General features: G+C 42.8%; 1 protein-coding gene across 2 annotated transcripts in view; it reads left to right on the top strand.

Annotated features, from left to right (window-relative positions):
- The first annotated feature begins 13,161 nt into the window (after nucleotides 1-13,161).
- cpeb4b (cytoplasmic polyadenylation element binding protein 4b) overlaps nucleotides 13,162-20,096 on the top strand; it is a 30,791-nt gene continuing 23,856 nt past the window's right edge. Inside the window, exons 1-2 of one of the 2 annotated variants that reach the window (XM_084372713.1) lie at nucleotides 13,162-13,634; nucleotides 14,462-15,699. In XM_084372713.1, coding sequence (XP_084228839.1) covers nucleotides 14,509-15,699 — 1,191 coding nt within the window. In that variant the 5' untranslated portion in view covers nucleotides 13,162-13,634; nucleotides 14,462-14,508. The remainder of the gene's footprint in view (nucleotides 13,635-14,461; nucleotides 15,700-20,096) is intronic. The other variant, XM_084372714.1, reaches the window with a different exon arrangement.

Raw genomic sequence — 20,096 nt, 5'->3', positions numbered from 1 at the left:
AAGGCTTCTCTCTGCTTATGTTTGACAAAGATGTGTTTTTCATGTGTAGCTGCTGATTTATGCTTTACGTTCGCTGAATGATCCAGCTATAGCTTCTTCCTCAATACAAACTGCTAGCCTTTGTTCTGCCACATGTCATTTAACAGCTCATTTTGTTTGGCCTACACAAGCCATGCTGCATCTGAACAGATACTGTAAAAAATAATTGCAAATAATTACTTTTGCAGGAACAAATACAGTTTTTGATCCGATGGTAGTGCTGTATGGAAAGTCAAGGGATCACCCCTGTGGAGACACAAAGGGCCTCATTCGACAGGGACAATATGAGGCTTTGTTACATCAAATTAAAATGCAGCTGATGCAATGTATATAGCACTTATAGCCATGGCTAATTTTCAGTCCCTGGTTTGGTTGAAAAACATGATACAACGCTCTATAATAGATGTAAAAACTAGCAATAAAACAACACGGACAAGCAGCCACTACTGTCAGTGATTGTTGCAAAGACTAAAACCAACAATTAAGAACAACGACCCAAAATAACAACTAAGAACCAACAAAATATGTGTGTTATCTAAAAGATGTAACTCCCAAGTCAGATTCTCCGAACTCTTTTAGATGCATAAGCCCGTCGTAATTCTGTCTGACGAACGCCTCCTGTCCATGAAGAGTTCATGGCGATCCATCCAGCCGCTGTTAAGATATGTCTGATCGTACAACGACAGACAGACAGACATGGCTATTTCCAGAGCCTTGCCGCTAGGATGGCTTAAAATCTAAATATTGAAAGAGAAGAAAGCATACTCATGACATTTGCTGCTCATTTATCCGCTCTGAAAGGTTTTTCTGGGGGCAACACAGCAGATGATCAAAGAATATGCTAAACAGTTCATTATGGATTTTGTGAGGTATTGATTGTTGGGTGCCGTGACATTTGTGTGTGTAGAGAGTGTGAGAGTGTATGTGGCTTGTTCATGATTAAGCTATGTTTACAGAGTGCATTCGCTGTTCTGTGCGTGATGAATGTATGATGTACAGATCTGCATGAATGCGCACAAAATGGTCTTTTGTTTGCATGCATGCGTCCAGGATCATCGCCCCCCCCACGCCCCAGCCCTCAACAGTCACGTTGCTGTGTGCAGCTTCTGTGACCCCAGAGGCTGGTGACTGGCTGAGCTCCCAGCCAGTGCGATTTTAACAGATTGATCATCTATGTGTTATACTCCAATCAATGGCTCTAACTACCAATGGGCCAGATTGTGAACTCTGCAAACTGAGGTCAATAAACACAACAGATCCTGGGGGGCCCTGAGGGGCGGGGGCGGAGGGGGGGATCAATCTCTTTACTAAAGGCCTCTGCCTCGCACTGTCGCTCACTGGAAAGGTCACAAAGTCTTTCTGCTTGATAATAATGCTAACGCAGCTCGTACAGCAATCATCACCCTCCCAGACATCAAATAGGATTAATGAAATCCTGTAAACTCCTGTGACCTCCTGCGCATTTGTGGCCTTCCCTTTACAGTAGCCCTCCCTCTGATCTATTTGAAAATGCTAAGTCTTGAGCTATTGTCTGAGATCAGCATTTTGATTGCAGATTGAGAAGTCACGTGGCGTATTGTGTTATGCAACCAACAAAGTCTGAGCGAGTGCTGCCCTTTTTGGTGCAAGCGCAGGCTTCAGTAGTACCGTCTTCCCAGCCAATGAAAAAACGGGCCACAGGACTGAGGGGTTGGACAAACAGGCTTGAATTGTGCTTTAAATAGTTTGATTTTGAGGGGAAATTGAGGTAGAGAGAAGATTACGACACAGAGAGTTAGCCCCAGTTAGCGTTTGGCTGGCGGACCTTTGAGGTCTAACGGGACCACGGCGAAGACAGAAACATCTGGAGGAGTAATTATGATACAACAATCTGGCTCTCAGCATATAAATTGTTGACAGGGAGGAATCACTTATTCCTTCCAAGGCTCCCAACTCCCACTGATTCCTGATATAGAAGACCTGCCAAATGAACCTGATAAAACCCATCGCATTAAAATTTCTCAGCAGGCTCGCAACGACGACAATATGTGTTTGTGAATTTTTCAGCTTTGGTGTGATGGATGGTGCATTGTTTAAATGTATGGTTCATTAAAACTTGAATTGATATACAGTCTGAGGGATTTCCTTGTGCCGCAGGAGGGAGGAGGGCGGTTTGCTTTATTGAATGATGCAAGTTAACCCCTTTCACCAGGGATTGAGTTACGGACGTTGATCACAAATAACGCCACAATAAGCACGTTTTCAGACCTGATGCTGCAGAATGTGGGGCCACCACACACTTGGACAGTTCAGAAGAGGAGCAGGATGTGCTCTCTCATACAAAGCGTGCGTTAGGCTATTATTTATTGATTCATCTCCGTCCCTAATGTAAGTTATTTTAGAGACCCCCCGTGAAGCTCAGATTATAACTCGCACCATGCCTTTCACACTGGACAAAAACCTGCTAACACCCACTTGCATCTAGCTGGGAAATAGTCCAATTGACATTCCCTCCAGGTTCATCTGACTCTGCAGTAGTCACAATATTTATCAGCTGCAGCTCAGAGTGGCAGTGATGGAAAGACGATACCTGGATGCTAATTTCAGCCCTTGGCGATAAGTTGGCGCCAGGGACCACAAGTTACATCCGTTCAGAAAGCGCTAAAGCGTAACTCTGTCGGCATTGAGGTTGAAAGAGAGACTGAGGTAAAAGATGTAAAAGCGTAACCACTGTAACATTGTCACTGTTCCTTGTTTCCTGGCTCGTTCATGGCGCTGACCATGACACACCAGAAAAAAAAACAAAACAGAAAGACAAACTCGTCCCCCAGCAATCGGAAAGGAGTTGATTGCCTTCTGTTTATTTTTTATCCACATATATTCCCTAATTTTGGTGTTAATATGAAAATGGACAACCCAAAATAAAAGCGAAGGTGAAATACTACTACTTAGTTTCATCCAAGGCTGACAAGGTGAACGCAAGCCATCATCTTAAAGATAAGTAAGAGGATTGATATTACTCTATGTCTCCATGGCAAATATGACGCGACCCGCTGAGGTCTCTGCTCGTGCTCATCGTCTCGTCCATGAAATAGCATGAGTTTTGTTTTTGGTTCATATTTATTTGTCTTTTCCCAAGCATAACCAGAAATACATCAAAACCGCCAAACGCCAGACCAGTGACAACACTCTCGACCACCTTCTTTGTTAATTTGGCCTCCTTCAATCTTAAGAGAAAATGCTTCTTTTCACATTACGTAAAGTACCTCCAGATCTCTGCCGCTGCAATGAACACGAAAATAGCACTCAGTGTTCCATGTCTATTGTTGGTCACCTTGAAGAAAAGAAAAAAAAAGCTTTATCTACCACAAAACCACTGTTCTCTCCTTTTACTTCAGAAAAGAACAGTCCCTGCTCTATAAGAGTTTTTAAATGGTAGCTTTGCAGGCATGAGTCACACTACAGCCTTGAGAAAAAATAAATAATTTACTTCTAATAAATGTAACAAAAAAAGTCTCTTTACACCTAACCTACAGATCAGAAGACACCCCTTAATGCTCAAAGCTTCCTTTCATCCAAACCCTCTTAAAAGAAGGTCACCGGTAAGTCAAATCACCAGGCTGAAAAGAAAATATGGTGATCCAGAGGAGTACGAAACGTTAAGAAGAGATGCCAAATGTAATTTACAAAGAAGACTGGCGTGTATGTAGATTCAAGGAGATGTAAGGCCCTAAATATGAGCTGCTCTTATTTACTACATTCACCCCTAAGACTAAGAACATCAAGGACATGATATTCTCCAAAACAGCCAATCACTGAACAAAGCCTTTAAAGATCTGCCTACATTATGGTCACTTTTCCAAGAGGAAGAAACACACACGCTACAATAACCACGTAAAATATGCACAGGTGAGACGAGCTGTTCCCTTAAAGTAAGCGAACAGAGGAGCTCCGGCAAGAGAAATGATCTCTCCAGTCCTGTTGCAATCATAGAGGTGATAAAACCCAGCCAGAGAGGTGGAAATGCCAATTTTCTTAGATAAAAGAAAGAAGAAGAAGAAGTAATGAGTTTTTATAGTGGTGTTTTTTGTGTTCTTTCCCAATCTCTTATCTGTAAATCTCTGAAGGGTTAGTGGGTTACTGGGCACGCCCTCGTGTCTCTGCCAGTTTGTGATTAGCCGTAGCAATGTGATCATATACCCAGCCCATCCGTGAATGTGGATGCCCCATTGGATGATATAGTGTATATGTAAATATATATATAGGATTAATTTTATTAATGTTTTTTAATCTTATTTAAATGTTTTTGTAATGTTTGTCATGATGACCCAGCAAGGCTATGAGCTGAAACACGTTGGTCTGACAATATACTGATAATAGTAGACAAGAGTTGTGACATGACATGCATCACATCTATTTACAGTTTGGTTTTCATAGTGGAGTAAACAAGCAAGATATATAGTATATATATTTTATTACCCTTGGATGAGAGCCAGGCTAGCTGTTTCCTCCTGTTTTCAGTCTTTTTGCGAAGCTAAGCTAACAAGATATGAGAATGGTATCAATCTCTTCATCAAACTCTCAGTGAGAAGGCATTCAGTGTATGCCAGTGTCCAAAATGATTGTTTTGTTTTTGTTTATGGCTGAGTTCTTACACAGTCATAAACAAAACAATCATTTTGGACCAGACAAACATTATAAAATTATGAAAATTATAAAAACTCGAACTCAAGGCACTGAGACATGCTATGGGTACAGTAGGAGGGAGAATATATATATATATATGTATATATATATAATTTTATACAGAATATAATTTGAATTTCCTTATTTTTTAAAAATAATTTAGATCATGTTTTGACAAATTAAAATTATGAGAATATTACAATAAAAATATGTTTCCCTGAAACACACAATGCTCAATAAGCTCAAGAACTGGCCCAGATATTTGGTGTGCACTCATTACGGCCACAAGTGATGACTGATGGATCAAAGCAATGCAAAGTCAAATGGTTGCACTTTACATGCATGTGGTGTGAGGTTCAGCCTGTAGGAGCTAATTCTCAGCTCACACTTGACGAAACTAAGATTTGGGGGATTACAGAGTTGCTGGAGGGGGTAATGTGTAGTCATGTCTGGCAACCTCCGGCTGGTAGTCACAGTTTGCACATCATTCAGACTGGCTTTCACCACGTCTGCCGGCTGACACGCACATCACAGTACATCGCAGTGTCCTCGGAGGTACATCTGTGTCGACTGATAAGAAACATTTGGAGCTCCACCTCGCAGTTCAAGTGATCTGGATATCCCATAAGCTTAACCATCTCTTTTTTGTGACACACACACACGCCCTGTGCTTAGTCTGACGTCTTAATAAACAGACTGACTTAACGCACACATTATTTTCCTTCACACAAACACACAGACTCACATATATCAGTGACTTTGGCTGCTTTAAGGAGGACTTTCCATTATTGATGAGGCCACATGCTCTGTACCTTTATTGGGGCAGGGGGTAGCTCAGTTCTGCTTGACTCAGCATTCCTCTGTCCATGGCTCTTTCTTTTAGCCTCAGTCAGCACTGTGTGTGTGTGTGTGTGTGTGTGTGTGTGTGTGTGTGTGTACAGACACACTGGAAAGAGAAAACAAGAGAAAGACAAACACAGACAATGAACCCCACGCAGACAGATCTTACAGGAGACACAGCCCGAGTAGATGTACAAGCAGCAGATCAGCGGGCAACAAACAGACTTGTACAAGTTTGCTAGCGCCATAGTGGCATTGTCAGCCTCCTTGTCGTTATTTTTGGGTTGAAGATTTTGGGAATTTCCGAGAGCTACATCATCTCCTGCTTGGCGTCAAAAAACAAAATGGCTGCAATAAACAACCACAGGCAGTTAGACTCAACCAATGTTAAAGGTACAATAAGTAAGAATTTAAGTTCAAAACATTCAATAATGAATGAAGAAATAACAGTTTTGATGTTATGTCAAAGATGTCAATGTCTAATGAAGTTAGCATGCCAACAGCTAGCCCTGGACCTGAAGGCACCTTTCTGCCAGTGGTCCTGGCAAGGCTGTGCATCGAACTACACGCTAACGTCAGAATGCTTACAAAGAAAATGCTAACATGCTAATGTTTAGCATGCATATTTAACATGTTCACCATCTTAGTTTAGTGTGTTAGTATGCAAGCATTTCCTAATTGGCACTGAACACAAAATAAAGCTGATGGGAATGTCATTACTTCGCAGTTTTTTGGTCATAAAGCTGAGTCTGGAATAAAGTGGTGGACCGACCGACATTGCCGTCCATAGAGCTGTGCTGCTAGCGAGGCTAAAAGTCATTGTGGGAGACAAAGGAAATGACTAAATGATACAGAACTGGACGAGGCACACGAAGACATTTGATTGCACTGTGACATTTACATGACATTCTCCACATTACGACACTTCTTGAGAAAATAAGTAACTCAGACTTGACCTCACTTGATCTGTGACCTGAACATCATATCGTTACATGAGAAAAAGATCAAAATGGTGGATTTTCGTTTGAAGCTGGCCACCACATCCAGCCGCTGTTGTCCTGGCTCGTTTCAAACTGTCACCCAGCCAAACTCATCAGCCATGGAGAAGTGCCCAGAAGGTAAATGAAACCACTCCTGCTTCGGAGGCACAGTTTCTCAATTGATTTCCCTCACACATCTGTGCACATTGTTGAATTATACACACACACACACACACACACACACACACACACACATGCACACGCACACATGACCCTTTCGCAAATCAATACCCGTTTCCAAATGTTTTTCTTGGGTTGATTCATAAGTACAATAAAAATGCAAATAGATGAAAATACGCACAATCAGAATCCCTTTTATATGTCACCAAAAGTGAATGAATGAATAAGTAGCCCAAATTTGACATTGCCATGGCAACAACAAATTCACACACTGCAGACTGCCGTATATAGTACAAGAATCACTCAAGACACAGGGACACAGTGAACGATATAAAGAAATACAGCTATTTTGTACATCATTGACCCAGTTTCCCCACAGAAAGGGATCAATGATGTTGTTTTGAGTAGAGGGTTAAATCTCCTCTCACATAGCTCTCTGTGAAACTTTTTGGGGTTAATGTGCGCAGTTCACATCTGATTATTGTGACTGCCACCATGGGCAATAACGGGTAATCCACCAGTCCTCATTTTCTACGGCAGTTATAGTAATTATGCAAATTTTTCCCGTAATTATCCCCGAAGTTGGTGTCTCTTAAATACAATTTTAAAAGACTAAATTCTTTTTTTAATCATGTGTCATATTTTCCAGCAGGAAAAAAAATTAGAAAATGAAAATGAGAACTGAGTCAAACATCAGATTTTACTGTTTGCTACAGTGCAAAATATTGAATTTTGAAATATGTGTTAACTCACTTAACTGTATATTTGCTCAATCTAGTGTTTGCAAAGACACACACACACACACACACACACACACACTGACCCTCACTTCACAGACCCCCAGCTGCTGCTCTGTTGTAATTTATTATCCCTTCTGTACCCAGTGGAGTCGTGAAATCAGCCTGGCCTTCTTGACACACACACACACACACACTCACACACACACACACACACACACACACACACACACACACACACACACACACACACACACACACAGTCCATGAGTCCTTTTTCAAACAGTCATCCCGGCTCGCTACCCGGCAGAGACCTCTTTGGCTTAATTAGTATAGAGTCCCCAGGGAGAGCACATGAGGGCAAAATCCACTGGACGGATGAAGGATGTGAAACATCTCACAATGTCAGAAGAAGAAAAAACACACTGAGGAGAGGAGTTGCATTCTGATATAAAAAGTGAAGGACTCTGATGGTTTTTATTTATATTTCGAATGAGGTTCTCAATAGCCATAAATGATTGATCAAGGCAGATCAATAAGACTATGGGAGAAATATTGGAGAACTGACTGAGGCTCTGCCACATCAATCAAGTCTTCTTTGTGTGTGAAGATTATAAATGATCGTGTAGGAAATGAATGCAACACAATTCAAATCCTGGAATGAGGCGTTTAAATGCACAGTATGTTATTTCTCTCAATCAAAACAGTGAAACAAAAGACGGAGTTTGACGAGGTGAAGTAACGTGGGATGATGAGAGTTGTCTTTATTGTTAACCCATGATTGCTGATGTAAATCTATGTGACGTGGCTCAGGCAGAAATCTTTGACGCGCTGGTGTCGGATCGGTTCTTGGTGTCGTTTGATTCGCACAGTTCAGGCCTTGGAATCAGTATTAGGAAGGAAAATGTTTTATCTGAACATCTAACATCGTTTCTTAATAAAATCTGTCAGATAGGAGCCTCTACACACGTACATAGTTATTTGTTTTTGCATCTATCCCTGTTCCTTATCTACCACAGTTCTTTTATCTTCCTCTGTCATATTTGCTTTTTGCATCATCTAATTCACCCACGAGTGCATCCACACCGTTTTGTTAGCACCATGTACACTCTCTGAATATTTCATGGGACACAAACACGACCCCACAACAGCACAATGTGGCGCTTTGTTACATCGTTCAAACCCGTCCATCTTTCTCTCAGACACCGTGCACGCAAGCATCTACATAATTTACACAAATACGATCGCTATCAGGTCAAAACCTCGTATTTGCTGAATGTCAACTTGGAAAACAGCCATGTTTTTCGACGGATCGCGACGCTCTTTTGAGCTCGTCCAATCAGGCGAGTGAGCCGAGCCAAAAAGCCGTAGCGTTTTTCTCTACCAGCGGAGCAGCAGGGAAAAATGTTCAAAATGTTGAGGTTTTAAGATACAAATCATCAATATTGGAGTTATGAGCTTAGCATGTGCACATATGCACTTAGGCACCCTCTGAGCACGGACACAAATGCACACTCGCACTCACACACTCACACACACATTCACTCTGGGAGGAATTGCACCATAATTATGCCTAAGGTAAAAAGGCGATTAATTTTTTAATGGATTCAATGTTTTATTCATAGCACCTATCGAGTCTTGGATACGGCAGAGTACACACAAAACCGTTGCCAGAAAGAGAACACATGGTAAAAGTGGCTATTAGCTATTTCATACAGTAGACGAATAATACATCTCAGTAGCTCTGAGCGCTGAAACTGTACACATATAGATGCCATTAATTATTTAATAAGTATGTGTGCCATTTCCCCTCTGCTCTGTGCTTTGGACATGAGGGATTCGATAAGACCTTTGTGTGTGTCAGACAGTGACAGAGAGTGAAAGACAGACAGAAAAAGGGACAAGAGGACGAGAGGGTGTTGTCTCATGAGTGAGGCCAGTAAGACCGGTTATTCCGTCCTAGAAATCCATTTACTGTACGGAGCACTCTGCCTAATCATCCACCCCGCTGTGAGAGGAATACTCTGTCCTACGCAGGAGGAGATACCGTAAAGCTGGAACACATCCGGACTATCAAACATGACTCCTTCCTCCCGCTGATTCTCGCCCTCAGGTGTATGATTAAGATTTCACTTGAACACTTATGTTTGCGGAGCAGAGTATATCAGTAAACGAGGGAAAAAGGAAATGGAGGTCACAAACAGAAAATCGCAAGACAGAAAGTGTTAGGCTGGAGCTGCTGCTGCTGCTGCCGTAGCGCCTATTACAGTGATTAAAAAGCAATGCAGATAAAATGACTTGCATTATTAGGCTACATCATTATCATTAGACAATTAAAAGACTGATCATGTTATTCCAGAGAGGATCGAGGCCACTCTGAATTCAGACAGAGTCGTGTTTTATGACGTTAATGACAAGTGCCTCATGTTACATTTAAAGGGAACTGACAGATTTCGGCTATCTGGAAGTCTTTTGTTTTATCTGGAAATGATTGAACCTTAGCTCTGTTCCATTCTAAAAATGGGATTAATCTCCAATGAAAAAATCAGTTTTGTTCCCTACTGTGGTGGAAAGATGTACAGAGGTTGGAATTTCTTACAGTTAACAGCGTCGTGGTTAAAGCCGGGGTCGGTGAGTTATACTCATTGTGCATGACTGGAGTGTTCCACAAGGCTAGGCGGATATATATATAGCTAAAGCTATTAGCGAGCTAGTTGCACGAGAACGGAAGAGAAAATGCAGCCAGTTTTTCCCACAGCTAACATACTTGCTTTGGGAGTGGTGAGAACTAAAAATAGACCGTATTCACACGATGGCCGTATTGCTCTAACAGGGTGGGAAGCTCGAATGCTTGGATAGTGTTAGCTGCTGTTTTCTAGCTTGCACTTTGTATAGAGAATCTGACAAATTGTTAGCATTTTACCACTTCCTGATTGACAAGCAACTGAAAAGATGGTGGAAATCTAGGGGGACACGGGGCCATATCTGTCTCACAGCTGGCCTACGAGGCAGTCCGTGTTGTCAGTTCACGTGATTTGGGCGGAGGCGATGGGATTTTTTTTTCAGTTGGATGCTTTCGAAATGTTGTTTTCTCTTGCTGGATTCTACAGTTTTATTCACCCAAGCTTTAAGGGGAACAGTGAAAATAAGGTATGGAGGGCTTGCATTTATTTAAAGCTCCAAAATTGCAACTAAATGGCTCAAATCCACTGTCGCGGCCTCCAAATTCTATCACATGTGAGGGTATTTGCACAGCTCGCTCCATTTTGCAAGCTAAATGTGAATAGTGTTCCTATCAGACATCTGTAATCTATTTTTTTTTTTAAATCGGATTACTTTAAGCCGGTCGCTCCCTAACCCTGCCAATACCTGCCATCCACCTGCCCATCGCCTGTTCATCCTCTGTCTGTACACACTTAATAATTCAGAGCACAACGCATTCCCTAATTTATCACTCTCTCCCAGCTGGACTTGAAGTGACAGATTTATTAGATAGCCATTTGCGGGCTGCATGTAATGCTGCCAGTTGAGGGTCGGTGAGACTGACAGAGTCAAAGCTGTTTGATGACCTCGAGGTGATAATGACCGTACCAGAGAGAAGGACACCGAGGAGGACAGAGGGGGAGATAAAGAGACATGGGGAATGGTGTGGGCGGGTGAAGCAAAGATGGTTGGATGTTCAGACATCTGATAGTAGAGAGCTGCAGACTCTTAAATGGGTTATAGCTGAAAATAGTGTGATATACTCTACAGAAACCGGAAGAGATTAAGATTAAAACTATTATGTGACAGAATGTTGTGCGTGCAGGGAACTGTTGCATTGCTTATAGGTTTGAAATAAAAGAGGAGGATTATTTAAAGGAACAGTTCGACATTTTGGGAAATTTGTTTATTGCTTTCTTGCACGATGTTAGATGAGAGGTCTCACATCTGTCAGTTGAATATGAAGCTACAACCAGTAGGCAGTTAGCTTAGCATAATGTGAAACAGCTAGCCCGGCTCTAGTCTGTCCGAAAGATTTTAAAGACAGTGCCGGGGTACAGATGGGAAACCAATTCACACGTAGGAATGTGATAAATTTACATGATATAATGAAGTTTTCACATTTTTCACATACTGTATATAATCAAATAAATATATAGTTGAACAATTGTGCTTTTTTTGTACAGGAACTTCCAGCAATATGGTGTACACTACTATATACATACACAGCATACGTGTATATATATTTGTGTAGGCTATGTGTATATGTTAAGGAAAAAAACAGTAATGCATTATTTAACACATAATCTATGTAATTTATAATATATAAGATACTGTATATATACTAGGGCTGAGCAATATATACAATATATATTTCAATCGTGATAAGAGACCATATACTGTCTGAGATTATGGATACCGTTATATACCGTTGTCTTTTCCTGGTTTTAAAGGTGGCATTACAGTAAAGTGGTGTAATTTTCTGAACTTAACAGCCTGTTGTACTTGTTCTAATACTTGTCTTTACCCTTGTCGGAGTCATTTTATCCACATGACTGATGATTATTTATGTGCTAATGTTTTGTGAAAGTACTAATAGCCATCCATGTGATATTGTCACACTATTAATATGGTAAATGGGCTTGCATTTCCATAGCGCTTTTCCAGTCTACTGACCAACAACACAACACTTGTCACATTCATCCAATCACACACACATTCATACACTGATGGTAGAGGCTGCCATGCAAGGTGCCCGCCTGCTCATCAGGATGCTTCTACGTGCAGCTGGGGGAACCGGGGAATCGAACCAGCGACCTTCAAATTACTGGACAACCAATTGTATCTCATGAGCCACAGCTGCCCCAGACTTTGAGGTATTTGATCATAAATATCGGGACTTGACACTTAATCCAAGTGTTTATGTGGTGCTTTTGAGGACATTTAAAAATGTTGAGGTATACATTGTGTCTTGCGATACAGCCTAAAAATACTGTGATATTATTTTCAGGCCCTACTGCCCAGCCCTAATATATACTGAATGTATATGTAGGCTATTTTTTGTTACTGACAGTGTTGGAAATGTGTTAATTTATATATTTATTATTGATATCAGTAACGTTAAAGGACAGATTGTGTTTTACTGACTAATGCCTAATCACTATGTCCTCAATGCTAATAAATATCATTTGAATAACACCTCCATGACAGTGTCAACAAAAAAGAGCATTATAGGCATTAAAATAGAACTGATGGCACAGGGAATCCATATAGCCTATATATAGAAATATGGTTGACCTAAATTATAGGAATACCAAGAACAAAATATAGAAATGATACCATCCCTTCCTGTTTCACTTCCACTTTTACAATGGAGGAGCATGTGATCAAAGAGCTTAGGCCGAGGATGCTCTTTTTCTGATGCATTCCCATCCTTTCTAGGGAGGGAGGAGGAGGAGGAGGGGGAGGGGGGCTGGGTATCTCAGTTTTCTCACGACCTGATACCGGCTGCATCGTGAAAGGACAGGACCGTGCTGGGAGGATTTCTCTTTTTTATTTTTTCATCACTCCCGACCTCAGTGGGCCGTGCTTATCGACGGCATGGGTGTATTATTGGTGCACGGCCGCTCACTGTTGTAGAAATCCAGCGAGGCTGCCGGTCGGCCGACCAATCGCAAACCGAGGTGTGGCTCCGAGGGGGCGTGGCCGCGGCGCAGAGGGCGGCGCTAGAAGCGGAAGTGTGTCTCGGCTGATCTCTCGCTGTCATTCGGCCACGGTCGGTTTACAGGAGAGAGGGGCAGCCAAGAAGCACACAGGAATCGGCTGGCTCTGTAGGAAAAGACAGTTAGCGAGGAGAAATATACTGAAATCAAACGAACAATGAAACCGATCGAATAAGGCTTGTGAAAGAACCGCGGCCGAGTATATTTCACACATTGCCACGTTAACAAAGCTCTTTGATTATACGGTCCAGATTAGAGGCAGCGGGATAGAGAGCTGTGTCATTGAGCAGGCAGGACACGTCAGGAGAAGGGAGAAAAAAAAAAAAGAAAAAAGCTGACCGACTGCACTGTACGAGTCAGCTATCAAATCGCCGCTGAAAAGCTTTGCCTGACGTACTATATTTTTCTTCAAGGACACCACCTTGTTCTCGACCCGAGGGAAGGATCTCGACAAAGACATCGCCGAGGTCGAAGGTGGTGATCAGAAGGTGAAAAGAAATTTTACTCGCCTGTGTTCAAGCTGTCCAGCTAGCTAGCATTTCTGCTAACGGTTAAATAGCTAGCTAGCTAGCTAACGTTAGCAACGGATGAGAAATGTTAGCTGGCCAGCTAACGTTTCTGGCTGATTTAAACCGCTTGGCTGTCGACTGTTAGCTCAACTGTAATAATGAACAATAATGTGTGTTACTATTCGACCAAAGTGAATAAGTGTTTGACTTATATCTGATAAATTTGGAGGTTGGACTCTCTATAGACTCCTGACAGCTGTCAAAGAAGGTCGAGGGTTTTTCTTCTGAACATTTTGTTGGTTTATTGTTAATATATTCAACACTCATTAGTATTTCGTACTGCTGTGTTCTCTTTAAGGTTACACTACGGGTGATTAATTGTCTGTCAGTTGGTCTGCGTTAGGAAACTGTCTCCAAATGGAGAATGTGTCGGCTCGACACAGCAGTGTTTCCAGCTATATTGGTGACTGCCAGCAGCTCAGCTGTAGACTTACAAGCTGGCAACGTCACGGGGTTATAATTAGCTAAAGATGTAACGTTAACTGGTTGGCTTTTCTCAACTGTCCAGACTTATAAGGGTACATTTTCCAGTGGAAGAATGAGCTCATTCGTGACAATTCCACGTGAATATTATATGTCTAAGTGTGAAACAGACCCAGCAGAAAAGAAAAGGAAGATCTGTTCTGTCATTAGAAAATGTCAATGGCCATCACCTAGTTGTTTCTAAATCCCTTGATCTATATTGGAATGAGAGAGGCTGACTGCTAACTCAGTGCATGCCATCCTGTGTGCTCTTCTCTCAATAGGACCAAACGATCACGGGATAGCATTTGTGTGTGGGGGGAGAAAACAAATGGGGGATTACGGGTTTGGAGTCCTAGTTCAAAACAACACTGGCAACAAGTCTGCATTCCCGGTCCGAATCCACCCGCATCTGCAGCCCCCACACCACCACCAAAATGTGTCGCAGAGCCCTGCTGCTTTCATAAACAGCACCACAGCCGCAGGGAATGGCACCACGGGAGGCTCTCCCTGGCTCTTCCCTGCCTCTGCCACCCACAACAGCGTGCAAGACGAAATCCTGGGGGGCCCAGAGAAGCCCAAAGCACAGCAGCAACAGGAAATGCAAGAAACGCAAGAAAAGCAGCAGCAGTTGTCCCCTGGGAGTCACCAGGAGGGTGGAGGTGGTGGTGGGATCATTTCAGAACTGGAAAAAGCCCGGTCAGAGGAAGCCAAGACAGACAGCAGCGTGTCAGAAGGAAGTAACGGAAAGGAGAAGCAGCTACGTCTTGAGTCTCCTGTCCTGACAGGCTTTGATTACCAGGAGACATCTGGTCTTGGTGGGACTGGCCCGGTCCAGTCCAGTACAACCTCGTCATCGCTTACTGGCTTCAACAACTGGTCAGCTGCCATCCCGCCGGCGCCATCAACCATCATCAATGAGGACGTCAGCTTCTTCAACCCGGCGTCTGCCAACAATGGGCCCCTGCTGTTCCAGAACTTCTCACACCACGTCAGTCCAGGTTTTGGTGGGAACTTCTCTCCCCAGATTGGACCAGCGGCGGCCTTGTCCCAGCACCACCCCGCTCCCCCGCCACACCCCCACTTCCAACACCCCCACAACCAACACCAGCAGCATCGACGCTCACCGGCCTCTCCACACCCTCCGCCGCCCTTTCCGCACAGGAATCCGGCTTTCAGCCAGTTGCCGCATTTGTCTAATAGCCTGAACAAGCCCCCGTCCCCCTGGGGTCCAGCCAGCTATCAGAGCCCCTCTCCCTCCCCCGGCTCCTCCACCTCCTGGAGTCCCGGAGGAGGCTATGGTAGTGGTGGCGGTGGCTGGGGAGGGTCTCAGGGCAGAGATTATCGCCGAGGGCTGAACGGCGGGATGACCCCCATCAACTCTATTTCTCCATTGAAGAAGACCTTCCCTAACAACCACGTGGCATCCCAGAAGTACCCTCGAAACAGTCCTGCGGGCTTCAACCCCAAATCCTGGATGGATGATGGAGTCGGTCGCAGTGATAACATCTTCCCCTTTCAGGTCAGTTTGCCTATCATAGTCTCACTGTATGATTTAGCAGTTATGCTGGAATACTATTCCTTTTATTAACACATTGTACTGTTTATTCTTTATGCACATTAGTGTGGACATATGCTGTCTGAATGATTAAACATCTGTGGTTCATTTATGTTAGCTGTTAATTTTATTACAGTATGTTTTATATCTGCTATTTTTAGACAGGGGGGATGGGCATGGATTTACATGATGCATTTATTACCGTATTAACTTAGAAACCAGTCGTTGGGTGCTGTACTTCCACAGCTGTATGTCCCTGATGATGACTAATGTGGCTCTGTCACTGCAGTGGTGTGTGCCACATATAAGGGCTGGGGGTGCTGGAGGGGGGAGTGGGGGAGGCATCATGGATGGAGAGAAAAAGATGGGGAGAAGGATATGGTAATCGGAGACGGAGGTTATAAATGGGGAAAGCGATCGCGGGAATGAGCAACTGAGATTGACAGTCTGAGACGTAAAGAAAAATCTTGATTCTCTGGTGATCAAGTAGACATCACCACAAGATTTATTTTTATTCCGGCCAGAAACAAACCAAAAGAACCAACAGAGGTGGTACTGTAGATTGATGGCCCGGGCCTAATGCCTAATGATTTTTCAGGATTACGGCTTTATTAATCACCCAGGTCATGGCTGCCATAGCCTAGCAACTCGTTTTCAAAATGCCAACCTATTTGTAGTCTAATTTTGAGTCCACACACAATGAAGATAGCTCAAATAATTGCATTATCACGTGTAGGAAACAGCCGATAGGATTGATGGAAAGAGCTAAAGGGAGCATGGAGATAAATTCATTTTATTGATCTGGCTCTTGATTGATAGTCGTTCGGTTGAAGAGAGGAAGGTTACTAGAGGCCCAGCTAGTCCTGGTGACCTGATGAAAGGTTTCTTTAAGTGCTGTGCATATCCTTAGCCCTCTTACCTTTGGACAGTGTTCCTTCTGCTCTGTTAAATTAACTCCTGGTCAGTCATACAGTAAGTACTTGGTTACCATCGGTTCCCAATGTCATCTTCAATGGAGCAGCAGATAGTATTAAATTGTCTGAGTGATTGCTCGCCTTTGTAGTTTCAGCAGTCTGTCAATAGCCTAACAGCATTACTAATCGGCCTTAGAGACCACCAGTGAGGGGCTACTTCATTTCCTGGCCATGCCCAGCCATGGGGAGAGTCAGAGTCGTCATCTCCATTTTCCTTAACACATTCGCTTCCTCCAAAAGAGCAAATTACCCCAATTTAAAAGTTAGAAAGTGATGCTTGCCCTGACCTTTTCAGGTATTTCATTATCTGCACGTGCAATTAATGACTCACATTGCACCACAGGCCAAACAGTACCACACAGTAAGGACGTTGTTCTGACATGTCCTGACATGTCTCGGGTAATTTTTTGCTGAATAAGTAGCAAAGCTTAGCTCTGAGCAGCCATTTATCATTAGCTAAGAGCCAAACTTGTTAATATTTTGGAGTCGTATTGTGGTCAAATCAACCCCTACGAGCAGCATATATCATTAAAACTGCCCAACTTACTTAGCAACAGTGAATGGGTACAGATAAATAAAAAGGCTGTAGATGAAACTAGCACTTAGCTCTGTTAGCGCAGTCTCTTTCATCTGAATTATGACTCTGCGTCCATTTTGAGCAGTAGAGAGGCCCTTCTGTTACAGATTTAAGCTAAAGCTAGCATTACTGTAGCTGCAGTATGTTGCCAGATCAGCCAAAGTAGCATTGTCCTCCTGCCCTCTTGATACTGCAAGGGCAGATGGAGGATGGGCGCAGAATGGCCTTACTGTGTGTGTGTGTGTGTGTGTGTGTGTGTGTGTGAGTGAGTGTGTGTGTGTGTGTGAGTGTGAGTGAGACTGATTATCTACGTATAAACCATTTACAAAGAACAATGACTTGGTTATAAAGGCCTAGATTAGAAAAAATGTTAAGATGGCTGTTAAGAAATTAAGATGTAGCCTACGTTGACAGTTAACCCTTAAAATATTTGACTTGTAATTGATATTTTTAGAACTGCTGGATGAGCTCCCCGACTGTCAGTAGGTTTTTAAACCATACAATGCTTGTCGTCACAGCAAATATCTCTACTAAGACCTCTGCTTTTCCTCTAGAATATCTCTTCTCTACTCCCGAATCTATGCATGTAGGGAGAAGTGAGACTTGGCGTGAATGCAAATGTTTGCTTAAGCAGATTCCTTTTTTGCCTCACTTCGAGCTGCTAAATGTGGCTCTGCATCGTTTTGCCCATTTTCACATGTTCCAATGACATCTGAATTAATTTGGCTTCTAAATATTGCTTCATGTTTAAAGCAACTTCCAGGAAGCATTTAGTCTGTATGCTTTGGAAACTAGGGTTTGGCCTAACTAAGGTGTTTGTTTCCTGCTTATGAACCATATATATTTGTTTTTTCTGAACCGCAAGCTGACAGTATTGTTCCACCCTCTGTAATTGAATTGGAAAATGTGTCATTTTGGTGCGAGCATATAGATCACGTTGCAGCGTCGGAGCTGTCACTGTAGAAACCACTGTTGAATTATTACACAGCCAACCAAGTGTCAAGTTTACTCGTCAGAGGTCGACTCAGTGTAGTTCAATCTTGAAGATCTGTTGGCTGTTAGGTTGTTGTCTTTTCATTCAGTCCCATTTTATTGACTTTGCTGAAGAATTGCTGTAGCCAAAACCAATAGAACTATGGCTTAAAGAAAAACTCAAAAAGGTGCTTGTCGAGATCATGCACTGTTCAGATGACTGATGACACATGCTGACTTACACAAGGCGCCCCAAGGTTTGGTAAGTGCAATACTGTAGCTCCTGTAACTCTGAACTAAACATACCCCATGAGGAACTGTTGTCACAATGTTTCACTCTGAGCTTACTCCAGCTGCCTCACATAGTTTACATTTTAACACTGATACAACAGATGAAGGATCAGTGGCTTTTGCTCTCGCCCTCCCATTGTTCTTGTACAATCGGTTAGTTCGTCACACTGTTACTTTCTTTGTATCCTTTTGGATTAGATGCGATTGTAACACATGACTGTACAGAGACGAGTAGTTGACTCCCATAAAGTAGCACGTGTATAACATTTGCAGTTAGATGCTCTTCAGCGGATAGGAACACACTTTTCTGCCCATTTACATGGACTTCATGGTCTTGTGATCGCCTTAGGCCATCGCGTTCACTTGTGTGTACATGAGCAAATATGGAGATACAATTTAAGAACAAGGTTGCGTGCCATTTGCTGGATATTCTATTCAAAGTGGTGTACAGCAGCATGGCACACAGAGGGAGAAAATGTTCCAGTACTGTGGCTGTTGCTGCAGCAGGCAGGGGCACTGCTGTATAAGAGCAGCTTTAGTATTGGGGATGGGCTTCAGGCCAGGCGCACTGCTGCTAACTGCTACGTAGTACACTGGCAGGCTAGTAACCAGAATTTTTTACTGAGATGCCAGAAAAACCAACCATACATCCCCTTTTCATTCTTTCTATCCTTCCGCCGATAAGCTACACAAACTTGAAATGGAGGATTGTGGGGGGGACTGCCCCCAGTAGAGAGATGCAGTCCCTGCCCTTCCGGTGTCCTTCATGGTACCTTATTTCAGCAAAGATATGTAAGGTGGTTAATGTCGAGAGATACATGATTTTTTGAGCCCATGCACTCATTACGCATTACACAATTACATATGTGATGTCAAGAATGAAAGTCAAGAAGGCCAGTTTGTTGTAAAGATAGCGAGTATTTAGTTTTGTGTGACACCGCTAGTGTACACATCATCTTGCATAATATACGTCACCAACACCAACATGACCGTAACACTGGCGCAGAAAAAGTATGAGCAATCACTACAAATCTGGCCACTGCTGCAGTTAGGTGAAGGGGGAGTTAGCCGGTTTTTCAGCTAGCTAGTGTACAAGACTGGCTTTACAACGTATTTACGTACGACGTCACATACATGACTGCTGGATGTATAGTCTTTCCTATTACGTATTTCTAAAGTCTTATTCCTCAACAAATTTTATGACATTTTCTCAACATTTAAAATTGTCTTTTAAATTGACAAACATCATATGTGTAAATCATGGAACAATTAAAATCAAATAAATGATAAATAAAATGATGGGTCTCTCACCATTCAGCACCATACATATTTCTCTGAAATAAGGTCCTGTGGTGGTTCATTGGAAGGGGAGGGAATTTGCCTCTCTATCCCAGCTGAGAGGCAAACACCATAAACATGTTGACAGTCAATCAGAGAGGCAGACACCATTTCATGCTTACAGTCACACCAACTGTTCAGCTAATTTAGACTTGCCAGTTAAACATAACCTGTACTTCTTTGGACTGTGGGAGGAAACCTTTTCCTTG

The sequence above is a fragment of the Pagrus pagrus genome, assembly GCF_965226575.1.
Source record: "Pagrus pagrus genome assembly, chromosome: 14".
NCBI lineage: Eukaryota > Metazoa > Chordata > Actinopteri > Spariformes > Sparidae > Pagrus > Pagrus pagrus.
This window is presented reverse-complemented; position numbering and strand designations above follow the sequence as displayed.